At 45.1% G+C, this 25,433-nt stretch overlaps 1 protein-coding gene across 3 annotated transcripts; it reads right to left on the bottom strand.

Moving 5' to 3' along the window:
* Positions 1-24,956, bottom strand: thnsl2 (threonine synthase-like 2). Of its 3 annotated transcripts, none has more exons than XM_080509799.1 (9): positions 24,829-24,956; positions 22,810-23,033; positions 20,963-21,157; positions 16,395-16,547; positions 16,071-16,313; positions 12,720-12,868; positions 10,495-10,620; positions 10,264-10,409; positions 1-673 (listed from the first exon to the last, which is right to left on the bottom strand). In XM_080509799.1, the coding sequence occupies exons 2-9, from the start codon at positions 23,030-23,032 to the stop codon at positions 445-447; spliced, it is 1,464 nt and encodes a 487-aa protein (XP_080365925.1). In that variant the 5' UTR covers position 23,033; positions 24,829-24,956; the 3' UTR covers positions 1-444. The 3 variants fall into 3 exon arrangements, with proteins under 3 accessions (XP_080365925.1, XP_080365923.1, XP_080365924.1); XM_080509797.1 differs by having other exon boundaries at positions 3-673; positions 10,264-10,418; XM_080509798.1 differs by lacking the exon at positions 24,829-24,956 and adding an exon at positions 24,613-24,796 and having other exon boundaries at positions 3-673; positions 10,264-10,418.
* Positions 24,957-25,433: the final 477 nt, after the last annotated feature.

Raw genomic sequence — 25,433 nt, 5'->3', positions numbered from 1 at the left:
TGTCTTGTCAAATGTACCGTGTACGTTAGGAAACAAGCTCAGTAGATTGAAATATCATACAAACCGAAATAAAGGCGAGCTGAAGAAAACCCATGGGTAGGTCTTCTATTAGTTAATTTGGAATAATGCAAGTTACTATTGCAAGTAAATAAGATCAAACCGACACAGATGTTTAATTTGTCTCAGTGATTTATTTGACAGACCCAGGAATGGACAGTATCGGGCTGCTCAGAGACAGGACCTCCAGTCGCCAGTGCTTAAAAGCAGCCTCACACTTGAGTTCTGCTGCGAGAGACGAAGCAGACGTGTGAGTGGTTGTGTATGACTTGGCTGTACAAATACAAAGGCGCGTCACATTATGCTACAGAGCAAAGTCCATCAGGAGGTGTTCATCGCTCGGTGTAGATAAGAGGTGTAAAGATCACTGACAGCTCCGGAGTCATGTTATTGATTGTAGAAAATGCCTCCGGCGGCCCTGACACTGCCCACAGAGAGGATCCACGCCCGCAGCCTCTGTTCCCAGTCGCTGGACCAGCTGCTGCTCCGCTCCAGGTTCTGGGAACGGCTATGCAGCTTGTCCAATGCCTTCACTGCCTCTGGGGGGTCAAAGGTCAGGCCTGCCTTCTGCACGGCCGCCTCAAACTTGGCTGGAGATGCTGTTGCTATATAACATCTGTAATAAATGGGTTCATTCATTTAGAGAGCTTAGATATCGAAGGTTGCACATTGTGAACGGACACATTTGAATCATTTCAGATCAAATCAAACTAACAGAGTTTTTTGTCCTTTTTGAATGATTTTCTAAAGGTGGTCTGATGTTTGTGTGAATCTTTCATTATATACATGACCTATATATTATATAAGATCAGCTGATCAGGATATGAAATGTGAGCTTCCACTTCTATGGAGTCAAATCCAGGCCAAAAGGTTTGTTCATTTGAAAAATATAAATGTGATTTAAAAAAATCTAATTAAAAACTAAAAGTTAAGAAAGAAAATACAGTTAAAAACACTACTCAAAAAATAAAAATAAGGATAGGAAAGGGTTTTTATTTCAACTTGCAATTCGAAATCATTTTGAAAAAATTGTATTTTTATTTTTCACTCAAATAGATTTTTAAGGTAGTATTTTTCAGTTGCAGATTTAATGTTTTCAGATTCGGAGCATATTTCTTTTTCACATTCAAATTATGCTTTTAGGTTGAAATTTTCTTTTCACCTCCAACACTTTTTTTCACATTCATATTATGTTTTTGTACTGTGGCGTGGGGGGTGTGGTTTCAACTGAGACAGGCTGTCATTCAGAGTGACAGCATCCTGACTATGTTGTCATCAGGAACCGTGGGTATATTGAATGTATGTATATACATATATATATACGTATATATATATGTATGTCTTGTATTCACTGATCATCAAATCATCCAAAGCATTGTTGTTCTGGGGAACATTTAGGTCAGTGACGTGTGGTCAGGGGAGGCAGTGCCTCACCTGCCATCATGAAAAAAGAAAAAAAATAGAAAAATATTAATAACTAAATATTAATATTTTCCACTGATTTGTGTTACAGATGCATTTTCAGTATGACTCTATACATTTTTGACATTTTATTAAGTGAAAACGGCTGAGAAATTGAGTATTTGTGGATGAAATCCAGGCAGAAATCCCAGGTGAGGCAGTGGAGAGCTGTTCCTCATGTCTGACTGTGATCCAATACAAACTGGGTCACATGACACCGCCCATTTCTGTTCCTTAGCATATCAACAATATGAATTTTACTGAAATATGTGTTATACAGGAGCCTGTGTCATTTACTTAAAGGTGTACAGGAGGATGTTATATTTCCGGGTGGATCATCAAGACTATTGGTACTCCCAACTGTCAATCATTCTGGTGATATATTACGCAAGGCCGTCGTACGTGCTCGTCCCCAGGTAGCGTGGATCTATTAGTTTTCACTTTCTGCGCATGCGCGCTTTCAGAGACACGAAAACATGTTTATTCACAATCCCTGATTACGGTTGGCTTTACACATATTCTTTTAAAAATGTTTGCTTGTCGTAAATAGACTTTCACTTACCGGTGGCGAGTCTGACATAGTGGAAAAAAGTGCAAATCTTCTTGTAAAGTGAGCTTGTGTGAGCGATGCCGACTTGTAACTTGTAAACAGAGCGTGCAGGAGGAGAACTGGGCTCGTCACGTTCTAGTAGGCGTTCCGTCTCGGGAGCAGGGAGAGCGTTGCGCATGTGCATTTTTTCAAAAGGTGGAGAGGGCGGTTCTTTCCTAAAATTTGGGAAAATCCTCCTGTTCACCTTTAATGTATGTGTGAGAGAATTGTTCCTGCTGATCGTAACACTGAAGGTCAAAATTGAATTAGTGCTGCACACATCTCTACTCTAATTTGTTTACAGTAAATATGAATTGCTTGAACACAAGAAGACGCTCTGTCCATCTCTATAAAAGACATTTTCTTTGTAGGACAAACATGTTCCAGTGTTTATGTTTGTGTTTGTGTCAGTGTGAGTGAAAGAGGAATGCTGATGATATGAAGCTTTACTAATTGATGCTGTTGGATGAAGAGTGAAATAAGAAGCTCTTTTCACTTCTTACAATGTAAATCTGAGTCCAGAGGAGTCGGAGCCTCACCAGCCTGGAGCCTCACCAGCCAGGAGCCTCACCAGCTAGGAACCTCACCAGCCAGGAGCCTCACCAGCCAGGAACCTCACCAGCTAGGAGCCTCACCAGCCTGGAGCCTCACCAGCCTGGAGCCTCACCAGCCAGGAGCCTCACCAGCCAGGAACCTCACCAGCCAGGAACCTCACCAGCCAGGAGCCTCACCAGCCAGGAACCTCACCAGCTAGGAGCCTCACCAGCCAGGAGCCTCACCAGCTAGGAGCCTCACCAGCCAGGAACCTCACCAGCCAGGAACCTCACCAGCCAGGAGCCTCACCAGCCTGGAGCCTCACCAGCCAGGAGCCTCACCAGCTAGGAGCCTCACCAGCCAGGAGCCTCACCAGCTAGGAACCTCACCAGCCAGGAGCCTCACCAGCCAGGAACCTCACCAGCTAGGAGCCTCACCAGCCAGGAGCCTCACCAGCTAGGAGCCTCACCAGCCTGGAGCCTCACCAGCCAGGAGCCTCACCAGCCAGGAACCTCACCAGCCAGGAACCTCACCAGCCAGGAGCCTCACCAGCCAGGAACCTCACCAGCTAGGAGCCTCACCAGCCAGGAGCCTCACCAGCTAGGAACCTCACCAGCCAGGAGCCTCACCAGCCAGGAACCTCACCAGCTAGGAGCCTCACCAGCCAGGAGCCTCACCAGCCAGGAACCTCACCAGCTAGGAGCCTCACCAGCCTGGAGCCTCACCAGCCTGGAGCCTCACCAGCCAGGAGCCTCACCAGCCTGGAGCCTCACCAGCCTGGAGCCTCACCAGCCAGGAACCTCACCAGCCAGGAGCCTCACCAGCCTGGAGCCTCACCAGCTAGGAGCCTCACCAGCCTGGAGCCTCACCAGCCAGGAGCCTCACCAGCCAGGAGCCTCACCAGCCTGGAGCCTCACCAGCCAGGAGCCTCACCAGCTAGGAGCCTCACCAGCCAGGAACCTCACCAGCCAGGAGCCTCACCAGCCTGGAGCCTCACCAGCCAAGAACTTCACCAGCCAGGAGCCTCACCAGCCTGGAGCCTCACCAGCTAGGAGCCTCACCAGCCAGGAGCCTCACCAGCCAGGAACCTCACCAGCTAGGAGCCTCACCAGCCTGGAGCCTCACCAGCCTGGAGCCTCACCAGCCAGGAGCCTCACCAGCCTGGAGCCTCACCAGCCTGGAGCCTCACCAGCCAGGAACCTCACCAGCCTGGAGCCTCACCAGCCTGGAGCCTCACCAGCTAGGAGCCTCACCAGCCTGGAGCCTCACCAGCCAGGAGCCTCACCAGCCTGGAGCCTCACCAGCCAGGAGCCTCACCAGCTAGGAGCCTCACCAGCCAGGAACCTCACCAGCCAGGAGCCTCACCAGCCTGGAGCCTCACCAGCCAGGAGCCTCACCAGCCAGGAGCCTCACCAGCCAAGAACTTCACCAGCCAGGAGCCTCACCAGCCTGGAGCCTCACCAGCTAGGAGCCTCACCAGCCAGGAGCCTCACCAGCCAGGAGCCTCACCAGCCAAGAACTTCACCAGCCAGGAGCCTCACCAGCCAGGAGCCTCACCAGCCTGGAGCCTCACCTTCCTTTAGGAAGCCTCATAACACCTTTCCTTAACTCCTTTAGGAAGCCTCAAAACACCTTTCCTTCACTCCTTTAGGAAGCCTCAAAACACCTTTCCTTCACTCCTTTAGGAAGCCTCATAACACCTTTCCATAACTCCTTTAGGAAGCCTCATAACACCTTTCCTTAACTCCTTTAGGAAGCCTCATTACACCTTTCCTTCACTCCTTTAGGAAGCCTCATAACACCTTTCCATAACTCCTTTAGGAAGCCTCATAACACCTTTCCTTTACTCCTTTAGGAAGCCTCATAACACCTTTCCTTTACTCCTTTAGGAAGCCTCATAACACCTTTCCATAACTCCTTTAGGAAGCCTCATAACACCTTTCCTTTACTCCTTTAGGAAGCCTCATAACACCTTTCCTTTACTCCTTTAGGAAGCCTCATAACACCTTTCCTTAACTGCTTTAGGAAGCCTCAGAACACCTTTCCTTAATTCCTTTAGGAAGCCTCATAACACCTTTCCTTAAGTCATTTAGGAAGCCTCATAACACCTTTCCTTAAGTCATTTAGGAAGCCTCATAACACCTTTCCATAACTCCTTTAGGAAGCCTCATAACACCTTTCCTTAACTCCTTTAGGAAGCCTCATAACACCTTTCCTTCACTCCTTTAGGAAGCCTCATAACACCTTTCCTTCACTCCTTTAGGAAGCCTCAAAACACCTTTCCTTAACTCGTTTAGGAAGCCTCATAACACCTTTCCTTAACTCCTTTAGGAAGCATCCTAACACCTTAGGGTTAAGGTTAGGGTTAGACGTTGTTAGGTGTCCATGCAGTCACTCACGATCCCAGTCCTTCTCAGTTGAAGCCACGCCCCAACACAGACACACAGATATGAATGTGAAAAAACACAACACAGACAAAGTTTGATACTGAAAAAATACGATCTAAAAGTGGAAACAAAAATCTCAACTTGAAAACAAATCTAAATCATACTTGAGCTGAATAAACCTTTGATATACATATTTGTATTCCGAATACAGTGGTTTTAATCTTTTAAAATTCAAGATCAAACCTTAAACTTTCCATTTCAAGATCAATTTTTGAATCACTTTTTTTAAATGAACAAACCTTTTGGCTTGGATTTATCTCCATATTGACCACCTTTAAAACTCAATCATCAAAGAACACAGAGTAAATGGACAAAATATCGAAATTGTATTGATACACAAAGATTATAAACTATAAGTATTAAAGATGTAAAAGTGATTCAGTAAAATTTAAATGATAAATAAGTTACAACATAAGACCACCAGTTGAAAACATTCTGACAGTCGCAGGTTGAATATAAAGTCCAAGCATAACTTTCACAATTAAAGTGGGGGGGGGAAAAAGAAACTTTAACTGGCAGGATGAACCAAACCACAATTCTTTTTACTTTAATGTGAAATTACAGGAAGTCCTGCCTTCAGCCAACATATGCAACAGGAGTGTGACTTCAGACTTAATTTCATCTTGTTTCAACTCTTTTTACTTTTACTTTTTATTCAAAATACTTTTATCTGGACTTCCGGTTAGCGAGTTGATGGCGTAGACGTGTTGTGCGAGTGCTCCCATGAATATTTAACTTTTTAAACCACTCAGCCCTCAAACTTTCAAGACAAACGGAATTCCCTCTTCCCTTTTCTCTCTTTTCTCTTTTTGTTTCGCCTAAACAAGTCCTGCTACCTCTGAAATGGCTGCGAAAGGTGGCAAGTCCAGCAAAAAAGAAGATGCTAGCGCTAGCTATACCCTAGCAGCCATCACCGAGCTGCTTGAGGAACACCGTGCAGCGTTAGCCACCGAGTTCAAGACATCATTCAGTCAGCTCGACTCGAAACTTGACCAAAGCGGCTCGCAGTGGAGGACCATGGCCAACGTGTCTCGTCCCTCCAACTTGCTACAGAAGACCTCAGTCAACGAGTTGTAGACCTCGAAGGCATCTGCTCGACTCTACTGCGATGATAATGCTCGGCTAAAGGCTAAAGTTAACGACTTGGAGAGTCGAAGGAGGAGGCAGAACATACGACTCCTAGGTCTACCGGGGTCCATTGAAAGCGGATCTCCTACCGAGTTCTTCTCGAAGCTGCTGTGCGAGATATTTGGGAATAACACACTGCCCTCACCACCAGAAATCGACAGAGCCCATCGCTCTCTAGCGTCCAAGCCGGACCCCCGGACAGCGACCACGGCCAGTCATCCTCCGCCTACACCGGTACCAGACCAAGGATCTTCTCATCAGAGAGGGAAACTTGAATATCACGGCCAGCCGGTTCGCGTTGTGGAGGACTACAGCCCCGAAGTTCTCAGTCAGCGATCAGAATAGTTTGGAGTAATGGCAGAACTTTACAAACTGGGTCTGAAGCCTTCTCTCCTCTACCCCGCCCGGCTCCGTCTCACGCTGTCCGGTGGGGCCAGGAAGTGGATCAGCTCCGTGGACGAGGCGCAGAAATACATCGAGACCCTCCGCAAGTCTCCGAAGCCGCCGTAATAGCACGGTTTAACAACTCACTACCGCTACCATTTTAGTTGGTGTGGTTTGTTTACATAGGTGGGCATGTTCACTCATCTGGTTCGTACGTGAGTATCTATTGCCCGCTCCCCTTTGCGGACAACTATTACCGATAAAAAAAAAAAAATTTCTCTTCTTCAAATTTGTGAACAAATCTTGTGCTGTTTAGACAATCTGCATTGACATTGTGCTTGAAACTTGATTTGTTTTGATTCTGCCATTACGTGCACCTTTTGAGAGCATCATAAGTTCTACCACTTTACCTGCTAGCTCTGTCATAATTTTGGTTGACAATTTTAATACTACATTATTTGGGCCAGGAATTTGTATCTGCTTTATCTTTCTGTAATCATATTTCAGAGCTCAAATCAGGGTGTCAAAGTCCTATTTTGGAAAGGGAATCCCTTCTTTTACTAACTTACTTTTTACTATTCCGCTTAAGTATACACGTTGGTTTTGAGGTTCTAAGTCCATAAATGTTCACAATATAGGAGCAATAGTTAGTTTAGTGCCAGTTAGGAAGATGTGTCGTTGTGTAATGTTGGTTCTGAAGAGCTTGCTGCTTTTTTTTCTAGCAGTTGTCTTGGTCGGGGAGGGCGGGGTGGGGGGATATGTCATTGCCAGAAACGTTTTAATTATTCCTTTGAAACTAATACTTTGCACTAGTCATATCCATTTCTTCTCAGTTTTTTGTCCAGGTCACTGTGCTCACATCCTAACTTTTCATGTCAAATGCTATGAGTAGACATTTGAAGCTGGCGAGCTGGAATGTTAAGAGCCTAAATCACCCTGTTAAAAGAAGAAAGGTCTTTTCACATCTAAAACAACTTAAAACAGAAATAGCCTTTTTACAAGAAACCCATATTCGCAGTTCAGACAATAACCGTCTACTTTCAAGATGGTCGGGACAGGGATTCCATTCCTCATTTCAAGCCAAAGCCCGAGGAGTTTCAATCCTTATCAGTCAAGATGTATCATTTGAACTGCATAGTGTGATCTCTAGGAGTGCGCCTCCTACAGGCCTATCTCCCTCCCAAACACAGACGCTAAAGTTTTAGCCAAGGTCCTAGCCCATAGATTGGAGAATTCCCTCCCTACAATCATATCCAAAGACCAAACAGGCTTTGTTAAAGGCAGGCAGTTCTACTTCAACATAAGACTCAACATTATTTACTCTGCCTCTGAAGATGTCCCTGAATGCGTTGTTTCCCTCGATGCAGAGAAAGCATTCGATCGCGTTGAATGGGTCTACCTATTTACTGTGCTGAACAAATCTGGTTTTGGTCCAAACTTTACTTCATGGATTAAAGTCTCACTTTATGCTGACGACCTGCTGCTCTTCATTTCTTATCCAGCAGCTTCATTGCCCCCTGTTCTGTCGCTGCTTAGTCAGTTCGGTAAACTTTCAGGCTATAAATTAAATCTCAATAAAAGTGAGCTTTTTCCCATCAACAATGAAGCACGTGCCTTAGACCTTAGCAGTTTTCCTTTCAAAATTGAGAACAACAAATTTTCCTATTTAGGCATATCTGTGACAAGGAAGCATAAAGATCTTTTCCAGGAGAACCTTATCACATTGTTAAATCAAACTAAACAAATCCTAACACAATGGTCGCCCCTGTCGATGTCGCTTGTGGGTTGCATCAACTCAATCAAAATGACCATTCTACCTACATTTCTGTACCTTTTCCAGGCCTTACCACTCTTTATCCCCGGATCCTTTTTTCAACTTCTCGACTCAGTTATTTCCTCATATTTATGGCAGGGTAAGCGACCACGTTTGAACAGGATTCATCTTCAAAAGACCAAGGCGACAGGGGGTCTGGCCCTTCCAAACTTTCGCTTCTCTTATTGGGCGGCTAACTTGCGCTGCCTTGCATTCTGGTCCTCCTGTTATGGCCAGCCTGACTGTCCTGACTGGGTGGCGATGGAGTTACAGTCAAACAACAATTTGTCAATTCTTGCACTCCTTGGATCCTCACTTCCACTTCCCTCACTTAGATCAATCGGAAATCCAGTGGTTAAACACTCTAAAAATCTGGGCCCAATTTAGGAAGTATTTTGTTTTTCATAGCTTTTCCCTGCTAAGCCCCATTGCATCAAACTATCTTTTCAAACCATCCTGTCAGTACTCTGTCTTTCAAGAATGGCACAGGAAGGGGATTGTACGTTTCAAGGATCTGTTCATAGATAACAGTTTGGCATCATTTGAGCAGCTTAGTAGAAAATTCAGCCTCCCTAAGTCAAATTTCTTCAGGTATCTTCAGGCAAGACATTTTGTTCTCTCCCAGACGACCAGATCTGTAACAGCAGCGGATTTGACCATCGTTGACACTGTCCTCTCTATAGATCCACTTAAAAAGAGGCTAATTTCGGCTCTTTATGGCAAGCTGTTAGATCTTAGGAGTGCCCCCACAGAGAAGCTCAAAACAGCATGGGGGGAGGACTTGGGTTTTCCTTTATCAGAGGATTCTTGGCTTTCCATTCTCAAATTGGTTAATTCAACCTCCTTCTGTGCACGTCAATGTTTAATTCAGTTTAAGGTGGTACATAGGGCTCATATTTCAAAAGCAAAACTGTCCTCCATGTACCCGGATATTAGTCCATACTGTGTCAAATGCAAACATGTGGAAGCTTCTCTCATTCACATGTACTGTCCTGCTCAGGCCTTGAGAAATACTGGAGGGAGGTTTTTCATACACTTTCTCGGGTGTTAAACATCAAATTAGAACCAAACCCATTGACTGCTCTGTTGGGGGTCATGGGAGGGGTGAAAAAGTTAACTATAGCAAAGCAACACACTCTATCCTTTGCCTCCCTTTTGGCTCCACGAGCAATTCTGCTCAGGTGGAAAGACACTTTCCCTCCCACTCACGCGCAATAGCTTGAAGATATCATGTCCTGCTTAAAACTGGAGAAAAGTAGACACTCACTTCAGCATTCAAATAAGAAGTTCCAGAAGGTGTGGGGCCCCTTCCTAAAAGACTTCCAGACCCTTTAAAGGCTTGGTCCTCGAGTACAGCTCAGCTATGCTGCACACTTATTATACACTCCGAGCTTTTGGTTTAAGAGTGGTTCTATGCTACGACTAGTAATCTGGCAATGACATGGGAGGGATTATTTTGTTCTTTTTTTCATTCCCCCCCCCCTTTTTTTCTTCTTTATGTTTTTATACATCTCATTTGTGCATGATGTGATTGATATACACCCACGGCTATCTCATGTCTCTGTAATGACTATCCAGCACTGCACATTTGTTATAATGAGAAAATGTTAATAAAAAAGATTTTGAATTAAAAATACTTTTATCTCATGTTTCAGTCTGATCTTCTGGTGAAGAATCTTTCATTCTTATGGATAAATGTTATCCTTCAGGTGATAAAAATGAAAGAAACAAAGGATTGATACAGAGATCATAGGGTCAGTTTATCTACCCCTGCCACCCTGGAACCAACTTCAGCTGCAGAGGCAATGAGCTGAAAGTATTTGCAGGTTTGATTGAAGTGTGCTACTGACCTGCGGAGCTGGGCGACGTGCGGACAGTGGTAGTGATGCCAAACGGCCACGGCTGAGTGAGGACACAGGATATACTGGTTGTCCTCCCAGCACCTCCTCATCGTCTCCAGGATCTCGTCGTCCGTCACCGAGCCGCTCGACATAACCTGCAAAAGCTGTGAGTCAAACACAGAAGCTTTAAAGTCCCGGTTGAGTCTCACGGAGGATTTCCATCATGCCGAGCAGCTCTACCAGTTTATGGTGTTTCTCAGAGAGAGCGTGTCTCTGTGAACGCTGGAACTCCTCCATCATTGTTTTCACTGACGCTCCGTCTCTGTTCAGCAGCAGCCAGAACACCCGCTCCATGTTGTACGGGTCCTACAGGCAAACAAACCTGGAATATTTAAGCAGTTCAACCTCCTGCGTCAGTAAAAAGCCTAACGTGCTGCTGATCACAGCTTCACATTGTTTTCTCTTCTGAACTCAGACGTATTCTTTGGATTTCTGCTGTGCGGCTGTCTTGGTTTTTACACAAGCTTTTAGTTCAGAATTCACAAATTCAGTCATAAAAATCTTTTCGTCAAAACAATTTATAGTTTTACCTTCATTTACTTCTCTTTATATTGACTTCTCCAAAGTCTGTGATGAGTATAGGCAACCCCCTTCATCCTGTTCAGGCAGGTTTTGTGTTAAACTGTGAGACCATGTTATGGACACGGTGCAGTTCACTGAGTGATGCATTTGAGTACGACTCAAGAAAATCTGATCTGAGGTTCACACAAGAACACTTTCGAAGAGCTGCACGCAATGGTTTCAGTTAACTAGTTGGATCCATGAGCCGCACACTGACTCTGGTCTATACCATATTTTCAGGACTATAAGTCACACTTTTGGCTGGTCGTGATACACCGTTATACACAGTGGTGTGCAGTCTTAACCCCTAGAGATTAACCCGAGAGGTTAACCTTAACCCACTGCGAGCCCTGTCAAAAATTATTTTTCTCTTTTGTTAATAATGAAAAAGTGATTCTGAAATCTGTGTCTGGAATCAATTAGTGACGACTGGTTATATTTTGTGGAGGTCAAATCTCCTATGTCCTCTAAACACATCACAGCTCCTTCCCCCTGCTGGGGACCAGCAGTAACTGCATTGCTACCCTCTGATGGAAGCTGGACCTGCTATTGGGTTACAATGTTGAGTGACAGTATCATCAGCCAATCAGATTGTGATGTGTTATTGACAGACCGCCTGAGGGCCAGCAGAGTTTCTAGTGCTGGTCTTGGTGTCGTCATTGAAATGAGCTTGATGATTGGCCCATGGGCAGGTGGTGATGACGCTCTATTATCTGCTAATCTGGAGTGATGGCGGCTAATTTAACAGCAAGATGATACAATAGCAGACCTTCTTCAGGGCCTTTTTCAAGTTTCCAGAAGAAATGTAAATTGTGAGTAGAAGAAGACCGACACCAGACCGACACCAGGAGCTAAACTCAGACCAACAAAGGCTTTGTGCAGCATTTTACAGCAGGATGGATTTAATCTACAAGTGATGGTGATGCTAGTTCTTTTTTTTTTTTTACTTTCTCTGGAATAGATTGGTGCTTTGATCCTGTTTTTCATTGTAAAGTGGTGTGTCCCTTACAATCGTGCACACAGACAGACAAGCACGCATCTCATGACAGTAGTGCGTGAGACTCGCCTCCCCCTTCCCCTCCTGTTGGAAACACTGGAAGATGATGTGATGGTGAAGCTGTACAGTGGTGTCTTGATGTGTAGTGGTTGTTGATGAGCTGTTATGTTGGTGTGAATTAAGTACTGATGCATAATAGTGGCCTTTTATTGGATTCTGATTGTTTTTTTACTGTAGGACATGATGTGTATGTGTGTGTGTGGGGGGGGGGAGGGGGGGTGTATTTTATTAATGCTGGCCCTGACTGAAACACCACTATAGCTTATACAGTATTGTGAAGAAACTTCTACATACACTGTAAAATACCATCTGTGGCCACTCGATGTCACCATGTGCCAACAGAATGCTGCTACAGTACCACAGCAAAACTTCCACTACTTCAGAGTTTGAACTGACAGAACCAAAAAAGGCCTCCAGAAAAAAAAAATAACCGCAGCAGAATTTAATGTGAGAATAGAAAACAGAAGCAGATCTGATAGAGTTCAGAGTGAGAAACCTGTGAGGGACAGAACAGAAACAGTTACCGTGCTGAAGAAAACCAAGAAGGTTAATTGCGGACGAAAAGCTGAGGACCAAATTCACTGAAGGTTCTGGAACAGTGAAGCTGGACCAGGAGTTCTACCTGACAGACATCAGGGCTCAATCCAACTTCAGAGCAGTTTACCAACATGTCTGTAAACTGCTCTGAAGTTGGATCAGAGGCTGTCCAATCAGATTTGGCAGTAGCACCTCAGAGCAGCAGACCAGTCGTTCTCCAGTACAGGTGGAGGGACCGCCAGGCGTGTACCTGGATGTCGATGGCAGGGGCCAAGGTTTGTGTGGCACAAGTTGCCATGGAAAAGTCCCCGGTGGTCACCGTCCGGTGGATGATGTCATTAGAATTCACCATGGCAACCAGTTTAAGGGGCAATCCCATCAGCTTCACGATGGTGCCAGCTGAGAGGGAACCGAGACAAACAGGACAACATGCTCTTTATAGGACGGCTGCTCTGTGCTGCTCTCTATTGCTCTGTGCTGCTCTCTGTTGCTCTGTGCTGCTCTGTGCTGCTCTCTGTTGCTCTGTGCTGCTCTCTGTTGCTCTGTGCTGCTCCTTGTTGCCCTCTGCTGCTCCTTGTTGCCCTCTGCTGCTCTCTGTTGCATTTTGCTGCTCTGTGCTGCTCTCTATTGCTCTGTGCTGCCCTGTTACTCTCTGTTGCCCTCTATTGCTCTCTGCTGCTTTCTGTTGCTCTGTGCTGCTCTCTGTTGCTCTGTGCTGCTCCCTGTTGCCCTCTGCTACTCCCTGTTGCTTTCTGCTGCTCTCTGTTGCTCTGTGCTGCTCTTTGTTGCTCTGTGTTGCTCTGTGCTGCTCTCTATTGCTCTCAGAGAGCACTCTGTTGCTCTGTGCTGCTCTCTGTTCCTTTGTTGCTCTCTGTTGCTCTGTGCTTTTCTGTGCTGCTCTCTGTTGCTTTCTGCTGTTCTGTGCTGCTGTCTGTTGCCCTCTGCTGCTCTCTATTGCTATGTGCTGCTCCCTGTTGCCCTCTGCCACTCTCTGTTGCTTTCTGCTGCTCTCTGTTGCTCTGTGCTTCTCTCTGCTACTCTGTGCTGCTCTCTGTTGCTTTCTGCTGCTGTGCTGCTCAGTTGCTCTATGCTGCTCTCTGTTGCTGTCTGCTGCTCTGTGCTGCTCTCTGTTGCTCTGTACTACTCTCTGTTGCTCTATGTTGCTCTGTGCTGCTCTGTTTCTTTGTTGATCTCTGTTGCCCTGTGCTGCTCTCTGTGACTCTGTGCTTCTCTCTGTTGCTTTCTGTTGCTCTGTGCTGCTCTCTGTTGTGTTCTGCTGCTCTGTGCTGCTCTCTGGTTATTTGTTGCCCTCTGTTGCTCTGTGCTGCTCTGTTTCTTTGTTGCTCTGTGCTGCTTTCTGATGCTCTGTGCTGCTCAGTTGCTCTCTGGTGCTTTCTGCTGTTCTGTGTTGCTCTCTGTTGCTCTGTGCTGCTCTCTGTTACTCTGTGCTGCTCTCTGTTGCTTTCTGCTGCTGTGCTGCTCAGTTGCTCTATGCTGCTCTGTGCTGCTCTCTGTTGCTCTGTACTACTCTCTGTTGCTCTCTGCTGCTCTGTGCTGCTCTGTTTCTTTTTTGATCTCTGTTGCCCTGTGCTGCTCTCTGTGACTCTGTTACTCTGTGCTTCTCTGTTATTCTGTGCTGCTCTCTGTTGCTTTCTGTTGCTCTGTGCTGCTCTCTGTTGCGTTATGCTGATCTGTGCTACTCTCTATTGTTCTGTGCTGCTCTCTGGTTCTTTGTAGCCCTCTGTTGCTCTGTGCTGCTCTGTTTCTTTGTTGCTCTGTGCTGCTTTCTGCTGCTCTGTGCTGCTCAGTTGGTCTCTGGTGATTTCTGCTGCTCTGTGTGGCTCTGTGCTGCCCTCTGTAGCGCTCTGCTGCTCTCTGTTGCTATCTGTTGCTCTGTGCTCTTCTGTGCTGCTTTCTGCTGCTCTGTGCTGCTCAGTTGCTCTCTGGTGCTTTCTGCTGTTCTGTGTTGCTCTCTGTGGCTCTGTGCTGCTCTCTGTTGCCCTCTATTACTCTCTGTTGCTCTGTGCTGCTCTCTGTTTCTTTGTTGCTCTCTGTTACTCTGTGCACTTCTGTGCTTCTCTCTGTTCCTCTGTGCTGCTCTGTGTTGCTCTCTATTCCTCTGTGCTGCTCTGTGTTGCTCTGTGTTGCTCTCTATTCCTCTGTGCTGCTCTCTGTTACTCTGTTGCTCTGTGCTGCCCTCTGTTGCTCTGCGCTGCTCTCTATTGCTTTCTGCTGCTGTGCTGCTCAGTTGCTTTATGCTGCTCTCTGTTGCCCTCTGTTGCTCTGTGCTGCCCTCTGTTGCTCTCTGCTGCTCTGTGATGCCCTTTTACTCTGTGTTGCTCTGTGCTACTCTGTTTCTTTGTTGCTCTGTGCACTTCTGTGCTGCTCTCTGTTCTCTGTGCTGCTCTGTGTTGCTCTCTATTCCTCAGTGCTGCTCTCTGTTGCTCTGTGTTGCTCCCTGTTCCTCTGTGATGCTCTCTGTTACTCTGTTGCTCTGTGCTGCCCTCTGTTGCTCTGCGCTGCTCTCTATTGCTTTCTGCTGCTGTGCTGCTCAGTTGCTTTATGCTGCTCTCTGTTGCCCTCTGTTGCTCTGTGCTGCTCTCTGTTGATTTCTGCTGCTCTCTGCTGCTCTGTGATGCCCTTTTACTCTGTGCTGCTTTGTTTCTTTGTTGCTCTCTGTTACTCTGTGCAATTCTGTGCTTATCTCTGTTCCTCTGTGCTGCTCTGTGTTGCTCTGTGTTGCTCTCTATTCCTCTGTGCTGCTCTCTGTTACTCTGTTGCTCTGTGCTGCCCTCTGTTGCTCTCTGCTGCTCTGTGATGCCCTTTTACTCTGTGTTGCTCTGTGCTGCTTTGTTTCTTTGTTGCTCTGTGCTGCTCTGTGCTACTCTGTTTCTTTGTTGCTCTGTGCACTTCTGTGCTGCTCTCTGTTCTCTGTGCTGCTCTGTGTTGCTCTCTATTCCTCTGTGCTGCTCTCTGTTGCTCTGTGTTGCTCTCTGTTCCTCTGTGCTGCTCTCTGTTACTCTCTGCTGCTCTATGTTGCTCTGTGCTGCTCTCTGTTTCTTTGTTGCTCTCTGCTGCTCTCTGCTGTTCTACGTTGCTCTGTGCTGCTCTCCGTATAATCTCTTGTTTACTCCCCCGTCGTGCTGCTCATACGTCATTGCTAAAAGACAGGCTCACAAAACAAAACCATGGTTTAGGATCACGGCACCTTGGCCTGCTGGCGGTAAAATAACAGTAATCTAATGACTGTTTTTGCAAAAGTACTCCTTTACTTTATTGGTTACTTGAAAAAGTAATCAGACTTAAAGTAATGCAGTCTGGCTCTCAGTGCATATGAGGGTTGAGATTTCAAGCAGTAGTGAAAGTGAGCAACAGCTCAGAAGAGAGGACAGCTGCTGTGTAATACACTGTCCTCTGACTCTGCTCACTGTGATCCTCAACCTGTCCTCTGACTCTGCTCACTGTGACCCTCAACCTGTCCTCTGACTCTGCTCACTGTGATTCTGAACCAGGAAAACCTCCTCAGGTGTCAATCCGGCCTCAAACAGAATCTTTAGCTTTCCTGTTTTATCCCTGTTTCATTACTCAGTAATCGGGTCACCTGCGATGTTTCCAGCCCCGCCTGTAGGAACCACCACCTCCAGCTCAGGAAGCTCCATGTCTGCCCCGGCATCTGGGTCCATACCGCTGAGCTCCAGGTAGGCATAGATGAAGTGGGCCAACTGGACCATGATCCGGGACCAGTTGACTGAGTTGAGACTCATGAGACCATAAGTCTTGACCAGGTCCTGGTCAGCAAACAGTCGACGCAGAGGCTGGTCGATGTCGTCGGAGCTGCCGTCCGCTGCAGAAGAACAAATTCAAATCTTTCAAATCTTACAAGGTTATGAGTCTGGTTTAAGAAGAAACTGCTTTTGAAGACAACCTGCAAACACGTGGACGTTGTCCTCCAGGCAGCAGATCATGTGTTTCTCCTGCACCGCAGTGACGCGTCCTCGGGGGTAAACCACCACCACATCCACCCCGGGGAGACCTTTGGCGCTGTGTATGGCCGAACCGCCGGTGTCACCTGACGTGCCTGAAGAGAAAAACATGCAACAGAAACAATAATGGTGAAATTACCTGAAAAAATACTTTACTTGTTTGTTTGTTTTATTTCAACCTTATTCTTGTTGCATCTTCATGTTTCATACTCTTTCTAATCTCATGCTTCATTCCTAATGTTGCCACTATGGCACACTAATAGAGAAGTAATCATGAGGAAAAAACCTCTAATGTCAAAAGGTATTCCAGGAAATGGTACTTCATGTTTCCTCATAAAGGATCCATTTAATCAACACAAAACTTTTCTCAAAGCACCTGACAAAATTCCTTTCAGTACCCAAACACTGAACGAAGCAATGCAGGGATTTTACCACAATGACAACTGATTTCAAGCAATAAATGCTCGGGAGCGAGATATTAGCTGCTAATATCCTACATAAAGTACACTCGCCCTCCCGAGACTGAATGTCCTTCCTCATGGACTCCTCAGGCTGCTGTTGGCAGCACCAGCACCCCCTACTGTTCTCTTCTGTCAACTACATCCTCACCATCTGTGTTCTCAAAACTAAACTCTCTTCCTGCTGTGTCCTCACCCTCCAACATCCAAATCTTTCATGTGGAGACTGTTTCTGTTCCATGACATTTTACCAAAGACAAGATGAATCCCACAGTTAAACAGAGGAATCTGATAAAAAATCAAAACTGCTCCTATCAGTAAACAAAATCCCACAACAGTCAAATGTAGACTGTTAAATATTCGTTCACTATCGTCTAAATCTTTACTTGTGATTTAATAAGAGATCACAAATTTGATTTATTGACCGTCACTGAAACCTGGTTAAAAAGAGATGAATAGCTCAGCCTCAATGAAGAAACTCCTACCATCATGTTAATCACCATCTTCCTGGAGAAACTGGACGATGAGGAGGAGGAGCATCTATTTATAGCTCTAGTCTCCTTATCCATCCCAGACCTAAAACTAACCAGAAATCCTTTGAAAACCTCACTCTAAATCTGATGCATTGTGACTGAAAAACCCAGCAGCCAGTTCTACTTGTCTTAAAGCCCCGTTTCCACCGCACACAAGTGCCGGGACGGAGCGGAGCGGTACGGAATAGAGACCCCGACCGAAATTTTGGGTCGCGTTCCCACTGCAGAGAGGAGCTTTAAAAGTGGGCGGGGCTTATGAGCTCCGCAGAAATGTGACATTACAACAGAAAAGAAAGTCGTCAGATCTAGATCTTGTGAATCCTCGGTTGTTGTTTACATCCTCCGCTTTGCACTGTTATTTTTTGCAGCGGAAAAACCCCCCAAAAAAACACTGTTACTTTTTGCAGTGGTTATTTTTTGCAGCGGCAGTGCCGCAGCCGCTTCCGTGTTTGTGAGAGAGTGAACGCTCCGGCCACTTGCCAGCAGCTTGGGGCGACGTGCCCCGCACTCTGGCGCTCGGGTGTGGGGCAAGTGGCCGGAGCGTTCCCCCCGGTTGGCTGAGGCACAGACACGGGAGTCTGAGCTTTCTGCTCAAACGCAGGAGGCTCTCCACTCCGGCGCTGATCGCGGTCCAGCAGCTCAGCGCCGGAACACGGAGGCGCCGAGCTCCAAGCTCCTTTTCATGGCTTCCGCGGTCCGTCCCCGCGATAAAGCGCCACTGACCGCGGCTGAACAGAACGCTGACCGCCTCTGGGAAGCGGAGCTGCCGGAGCGCGGTCAGCGCCGGAGCCCAAAGCTTCAGACTCCGGTGTCCCGGACGCACATCAGCGCCACGGCGAGCGCTATGCTGCAAACAGGAAGCTCCAACGCGGTGCAAAGTCCCTCCCCCCGGTCTCCCCCTGCCTCAAGTCGCTGTTTCACCACAAACACTAAAGTTGAGCAGCAAAGAAAAGAAAAGGAAAATAAAAACCACCAGAGCACAGCTGACCACACTGACAGCAGAGGATTCAGCCGGCACATTAAAATATTGAGGGCGTGTCGTAAACCACTGACCAATCAGCAGACAGCAGCTCAACCTCAGACCCGTTCCATGGTCCTGGTACCCCAACGGAAGGGGAGCGGAAAAGCGGTCGCCTTCGGAGTGGTTTAGACTGCATTCCTGTCATGACACGCACACCGGAGCAGTTTAGACCGGTGTAGGCCGGCACTTTTTGTGCGGTGGAGACGGGGATATAGTGGACCGTCCTCCTGGACCATACTCTGAATTTGAACCAATTAACAGTTTTTCCCCACAACCCTCTGTTGTCAGATCACTTTCTGTATCATTCAAATTTACATTAACTGGCTTTATAGCCCCTGAAAACAAACTGAAATATAAGAGATATCTATCAGACAATGCTGGAACCAAATTCAGGGAAGTTCTCCACCAATACTGACTTCAATACCATCGTGGATCCAGCAGTAAACAGCTGCCACACCTTCAGCCCTACTCAGGTTGACTTGGTTGTAGATGGACCAGCAGTAAACAGCTGCCACACCTTCAGCCCTACTCAGGTTGACTTGGTTGTAGATGGAACAGCAGCCTTACTTCGCTCCACACTTGATTCTGTTGCACCTTGAAGATAAAAGCAACAACTCAGAGGAGGATTGCTCCATGATATAATGATAATATTCTCAGAGAAGAAATGGTATTTAACTCATTTAGAAGTATTTAGAACAGCCTGGAGAGATAGTTTGTTCATCTATAAAAAAAAATCCATACGCAAAACACAAACTACCTACTCTTCCTCCTTAATAGAAGAAAACAAGAACAATCCTCTATTTCTCTTCAATACAATAGCCAGACGAACAAACAGTCACATCTCTGTCGAACCTCATATCCCTTTAACTCTGAGCAGTAATGACTTTGTAAATTTCTTTAATAACAAGATTCTAACTATTAGTGATAAGATTAAAGAGTCACTGCCCAGTGCAGTCACCGATCAATCAACCACATCTTTACATTCATTAGTGGAGCCTGACTTCCAGTGATCCAGCTTCACTCTATAGAAGTCCTGGAGTTCTACTCAATCGTGTCTTCGTCTAAACCAGCAACTTGCTTACTGGACCCAATACCCACTAAACTGTTTAAAGATATTTTCCCTGTGATTAGTACATCAATACTAGATCAGATCAACTAATCTTAGGTTATGTACCACAAGCCTGTAAGGTTGCTGGTGTTAAACCTCTTCTTCAAAAACACACCTTGACCCAGGAGTCTTAGCAAATTACAGGCCAACATCCAACCTTCCTTTATTTCTAAAATCTTAGAAAAAGTGGTTTCAAGTCAGCTTTGTGACCATTTAACAAAAATGACTTATTTGAGTCTTTCCAGTAGGTTTTAGAGCTCGTCATAGCAACATGTATTTTTGTCATGCTTTAACGTGATTATACTAAATCATGACTAATGTGTTATTTATCAAGATATCAAAATAATGTTATTTAGATGAAAGATCATTAATCTAAAAATGCTTATTTTGATATCTGTGGATTTCAGCTCTTCTTCCATCGTCCAGCTGTGGTCAGAGACCAGCTCTCCCAGCTGACCCCGATTACTAACTTCCTGAGGACACTTGGACTGTCAGCACCTAATTTCCTCTTCCTTCTCTTATTTTCCCTCGACACCAGCAGCTGCACATCTGGACACTAGCAGCTGCTGCACATCTGGACACCAGCAGCTGCTGCACATCTGGACAGCAGTCCGTCAAACTCCCAAAGTTCAGGGACCACACCACCCTCATGGGTCTCATGTCCGCTGGAGATGAGTAGGCCTACAGGAGTGAGACGGTGACTCTGGTGCAGCAGGAACAGCTATATTGTATTGTATTGTATATTTATTCCGCAAAAACCATGGCATTCATGTCAACTCAACACACACTATATTAGACTATATTTAAATTCAAAGACTATCTATATAACGTCCTTTTAGCTTCGTGTGAATGTTTCTCTCCAAGACTAGCAAAATATTAAAACCATAAATAAGTCATTCATATCCAACATAAGTCTGAGTTTAGTTAGAGTGCAGGTCCACCACTTTGAGGATTGGAATATTTCTAGAAACAAAGTTGTAAACTTATTACCTGAACACAGTGTCAATAAAATATATAGTTTTTTGTCACCTTTGCTTGGGGTCATGTGTCCGGTCATAAACCATCCTGGCCCTGTTGTGTTGCTCTGTACCATTTTCTGGAGGAAAACCCAGACCGTTCACTCTGTCCCTATCATTTTGACACTTTTGTTTGATGAACATTTTCACTGGGGTTTTTCCATTCCATTTTTGTTCAACATTAATTTCTCTGGTCTCTGAGGTGCTGCATTGAGGGTCCTGCGGGTTCAACACACAGAACAACTTGCTTACATATGAAAGCAGGAGAGTTTAAAAAGAAAGCAACATGCTGATCAATGTGCAGACCTGACCCCCCCGACCCTCTGACTGAGTCCTTGGTTTGAAACCGCGGTGCAGGTTATTGGTGTTCTCACCTACGATCACCGTGGCCCGGCAGCTCTCTTTCTGCAGGAAGTAGTTGAGGAAGCGCACGGTGCAGGTCATGGCCAGGTCTTTAAATGCTAACGTGTCTCCATGGAAGAGCTCCAGCACTGACAGGCCATCCTTCAGCCGGGCGATCCGGACCACCTCCGGCACAGAGAAGCCAGACAGGGCTTCACTCACAAGGGCTGCAAAAACACACACACACAGTCAATACATCGTTTCTGTGCTCGTCACTGAAGGGAGACGGCGTGTCAGTCAACTCCTGCTAATTATGTTTATTGGGGTCCGAGCATCAGCCACTGCCCAGACTCTATTGCAATGCAAGGAATTATTATTATTTTCAGCTACTATTTGAGTTTTTAATAATGCCGAAATGTAGATTTATATTAATTATTGTACCACTGAATTCCAAATGTTTTAATTTTGCACCAAGGGTCTGATGAGCTACGTGATTTAAAGTCACTGTGTGTCCTGTACATTCTGTATGGATGAATTTACAATCAAGCTGCATTTGACTTGAAAAAGAGGGGTTTAGTCTATGCAATGGAGATGTCTGACACGATCATCTTTTTATCTCAAGAAGATCTCTGAGCCATTGTTTGACAGTTAAATACCATTTTCTTCAGTTCTCATCCAAATCCTGTGGACAACATTATGCTCATGAAAAAAGGTTTTGCAGGTATTTGAAGCAATTGTAGAATTGAGTATGTGCAGAGAAATCCTGCTGCAGTGTTTCCAAAAATGAGTAAACCCAATCATATTGCAGGCGATTAAAGAACACACTTCAGCTCTTTTTGACTTTTGTATGGGGGAAAGTGCTTATAATGATGAGGAACTTGTGTTGCATGTGAACCTTTAAAGAGTTTAAACGACGTTGTGTCTCTGAAGCAGGGGTGTCACACATCAGGCCCGTGGACCTGCAAGAGGCTCCAATCTGCACGACAAACCAAGCAGATTGTAATCATTCAAACTAATTATAATTAAAAAAAAATTTTTTTTTTTATTTAAACACATTTTTGCTAATATTTTCCTCCAGAAGGTTTCATTTCAATTGGTTTCATGCAGAGATTGCAGTAATTTTCTGTAGTGATTATTCAGATTTAGAATAATATAAACATTTTCATCGCATTTTCTCTGCACTACAACAAAGAAAATCCTTAAAGTTTAAATTTAAAGGTTATGATGTCACTGTTTTATCAGTCTGGCCAATCGAGGGCAAATTGTGCTGCATGTGGCCTCTAAACTAAATAAAATGTGTTTGACTCCCGTCATCTAGAGTGTTTCACTCTGACTACTCTTCCTTTGTCGTCTGTCACTGTCACTGTCCTTAATGGTTTTTGAACATGTAATAATTTGATTCAGTTGTAAAAATGTGTTTTAATGAGATCTTTTTTTGTTTCGCCTAAAATGTATGTCTCATTTTTGGAATTAATTTGAGAAATTATTGGGGGAAAAACTCCTGCAGGGCAAAGAAATCCCCTGAAACCTAAAGTAAAACACTCCACAATGTGCATGAATACAAAGAACACACACCGTGCTGCTCAGCAGCAGGAACATGTACTCAGATACTTTCTAGGAATCCTTGGCAATTCTAGTTCGAGTGGATTTTTAAATACATAAAGGAGAATATATGCAGAAATGAATGTCAGTAAGGGAGATGAAAGGGTTAGATAATGATAAAGGAGTGTAGACTGCACGTTTTTTTCCCAGGAAGTTATTCAATGTGACTTCCTCCTTGTGCAGCTGGAGTGTGGATCACTGTGAGTGCAGCTACTGCCACGCCTCCATTGTAACTGGTCGTGATGGTGTTGGTGGGTGGGGTTGTGGCCCCTCTCACCCTCCAGGTCCGCTCTGGGGATCAGCGGAGCAGGGATGAACAGCGAGGCCACCTCCACCACCAGACTGGGGTAGGGCAGCCCCTTCCAGCCCCTCAGGGTGTCGGAGCGCAGCAGGGGCAGCGTCTCCGGCATGAACATCCCTCCGTCCGGAGCGTAGCCCGAAAACAGGACGTCCCTGAAGCTCCAGCCACCGACACCACCACGAGTACTGCAGTACTGCATCCTGCCAACACAACACACAATACACTCACAACACACTCACAACACGCTCACAACACACAATACGCTCATAACACATAATACGCTCACAACACACAACACGCTCACAACACGCTCTCAACACACAATACACTCATAACACATAATACGCTCACAACACACAACACACTCACAACACACTCATAACACACAATACGCTCTCAACACACAATACACTCATAACACACAATACGCTCTCAACACATAATATGTTCACAACACACAACACACTCATAACACACAATACGCTCTCAACACATAATACGCTCTCAACACATAATATGTTCACAACACACAACACACTCATAACACACAATACGCTCTCAACACACAATACACTCACAACACACTCATAACACACAATACGCTCTCAACACACAATACGCTCTCAACACATAATATGTTCACAACACACAACACACTCACAACACACTCATAACACATAATACGCTCACAACACACTCATAACACATAATACGCTCTCAACACATAATATGTTCACAACACACAACACACTCATAACACACAATACGCTCTCAACACACAACACACTCACAACACACTCATAACACATAATACGCTCACAACACACTCATAACACATAATACGCTCACAACACACTCATAACACACAATACGCTCTCAACACATAATATGTTCACAACACACAACACACTCACAACACACTCATAACACACAATATGCTCTCAACATACAATACTGACTGACAACACAAAACAATAGCTTGGAACCACAGCAAGTGATGCTTGATGTCACCTCAATACAATACCTATCATTTGTACAAGAAAGGAACTTAATGTGGTAAAAGAAACTAGTTAAATGCATCTCTTCATATTGTCGTCTCTCACATGAAGATCTGAACTTTCAGCATGTGTGGCACATTTTCTTAAAGTGGAAGAGCATATCGGTTCTCCAACCAGCAGGAAATGGACCTAAATCCCATCACAAGTAATACAATTAACAGTACAGAGCATGCACAATACTTACGTATGAGAGTGAAGTGAAAATGAGTTCCAAGAAACTTTTTCAAAAACACACGTGTTTATTGCAGGTGCCTGCAGGCTGCAGGGACCTGAGCCAGACCTTTGGAACCATTTAAGTCAGAAAGTAGCTCAGGACAGTAAAGGAGGCGCTCCCCCTGATGGTGGACCGTCTGGACTTCACTCAGCTTACACTTCATATTTCATTTCTGGATTACCAGTCAACTATATTGTCATTACATATTATTTTTCTAATGAAAAATCCCCAGAATGATTACGATAATGACTGATGATTATAACGATTGGTGATAATAATTATGGATATGATAATGATTATGATGAAAGTTACCATACATATTAATTTGTGAATATTTGTTTTCTTGTTTACTAACAATGTTCAATTCAATCGAATGCAATATAACACATAGTTGACAGCTGATGATGTGCGTATATGTGTGAAATAACTTACAGTGTTTGCAGCTGCTTTACAGGAGCAGTTTGTCTTGGTGTATCGATATTACCAATCTATACAATATAGGTTTACCTTTAAGTCTCATCTCATCAACAGTGTGTCAGGGTTGGAGTCTGAGCGAAACCTTTCCATTGCGTCATGTTTTCTTTCCCTACATGTGTCGGCCCGAAGCATGACACCGTTATAGCCGGGGGGGTAAACTCCAACCTGCTGCTTTCTCCTGCACAGGAGCAGAAAATCCTGCAGTTCTGCTCACTTGTCCTTACCAAACACTTTTTTTTCACTCACTTCGTTCGTTCGCTTAGCTTTAGCAGCGGTGATGACGTCTCCTCCTCCGGCTGCTGCTGCTTCCGGGACAGAAAGACCGAGAGGTCGTCCAGTGCGGACGTACCACACGGCCGCCATCTTGGATGGGTCCCACGGCGCCCCCAGTGCATTTATTTCTAACATGAACACACACACACACACACACACACACACACACACACACACACACACACACACACACACACACACACACACACACACCGAATATAACCTTTTGACGTGTATTAAACTTCAAGTATTTTTGTCACTCAATTGTGTTTGGAACAAAAAAATCCTGTCAAAACAAGGAAGGTTGTTATTTTTTTGGTCAACTCATAGTGTGTGTCTGCCCATAGTCCATTAGCACTTCCAAACACACACAACTTGTATCCTGATATGTCTAAATCTCAACAACTGCTCAACAGTTGGGGCTGAAACTGCTGATGTTTGTGATATTCATGGATAAAAACAAATACTTCATATATAGATAGATAGATAGATAGATAGATAGATAGATGACTTTATTAATCCCTGAAGGGAAATTGTTTTGTTGCAGCATTCTGGTTTATAAAATACAATGGAATAGA

This window comes from Blennius ocellaris (genome assembly GCF_963422515.1).
Source record: "Blennius ocellaris genome assembly, chromosome: 15".
NCBI lineage: Eukaryota > Metazoa > Chordata > Actinopteri > Blenniiformes > Blenniidae > Blennius > Blennius ocellaris.
Note: the sequence above shows the minus strand (reverse complement) of the source record. Positions and strands in the feature narration are given on the sequence as shown.

What these genes read in the sequence shown, in the direction of transcription:
- thnsl2 (XM_080509797.1), bottom strand. Translation starts at nt 23,032, where the DNA reads ATGCAGTACTGCAGTACTCGTGGTGGTGTCGGTGGCTGGAGCTTCAGG. An exon ending in CCGGGCCACGGTGATCGTAG is followed by an intron (nt 16,548 to 20,962) that starts GTGAGAACACCA and finishes TTTTCTCTTCAG; the next exon opens with GCACGTCAGGTGACACCGGC. An exon ending in CACGTCGCCCAGCTCCGCAG is followed by an intron (nt 674 to 10,263) that starts GTCAGTAGCACA and finishes CATTTATTACAG; the next exon opens with ATGTTATATAGCAACAGCAT.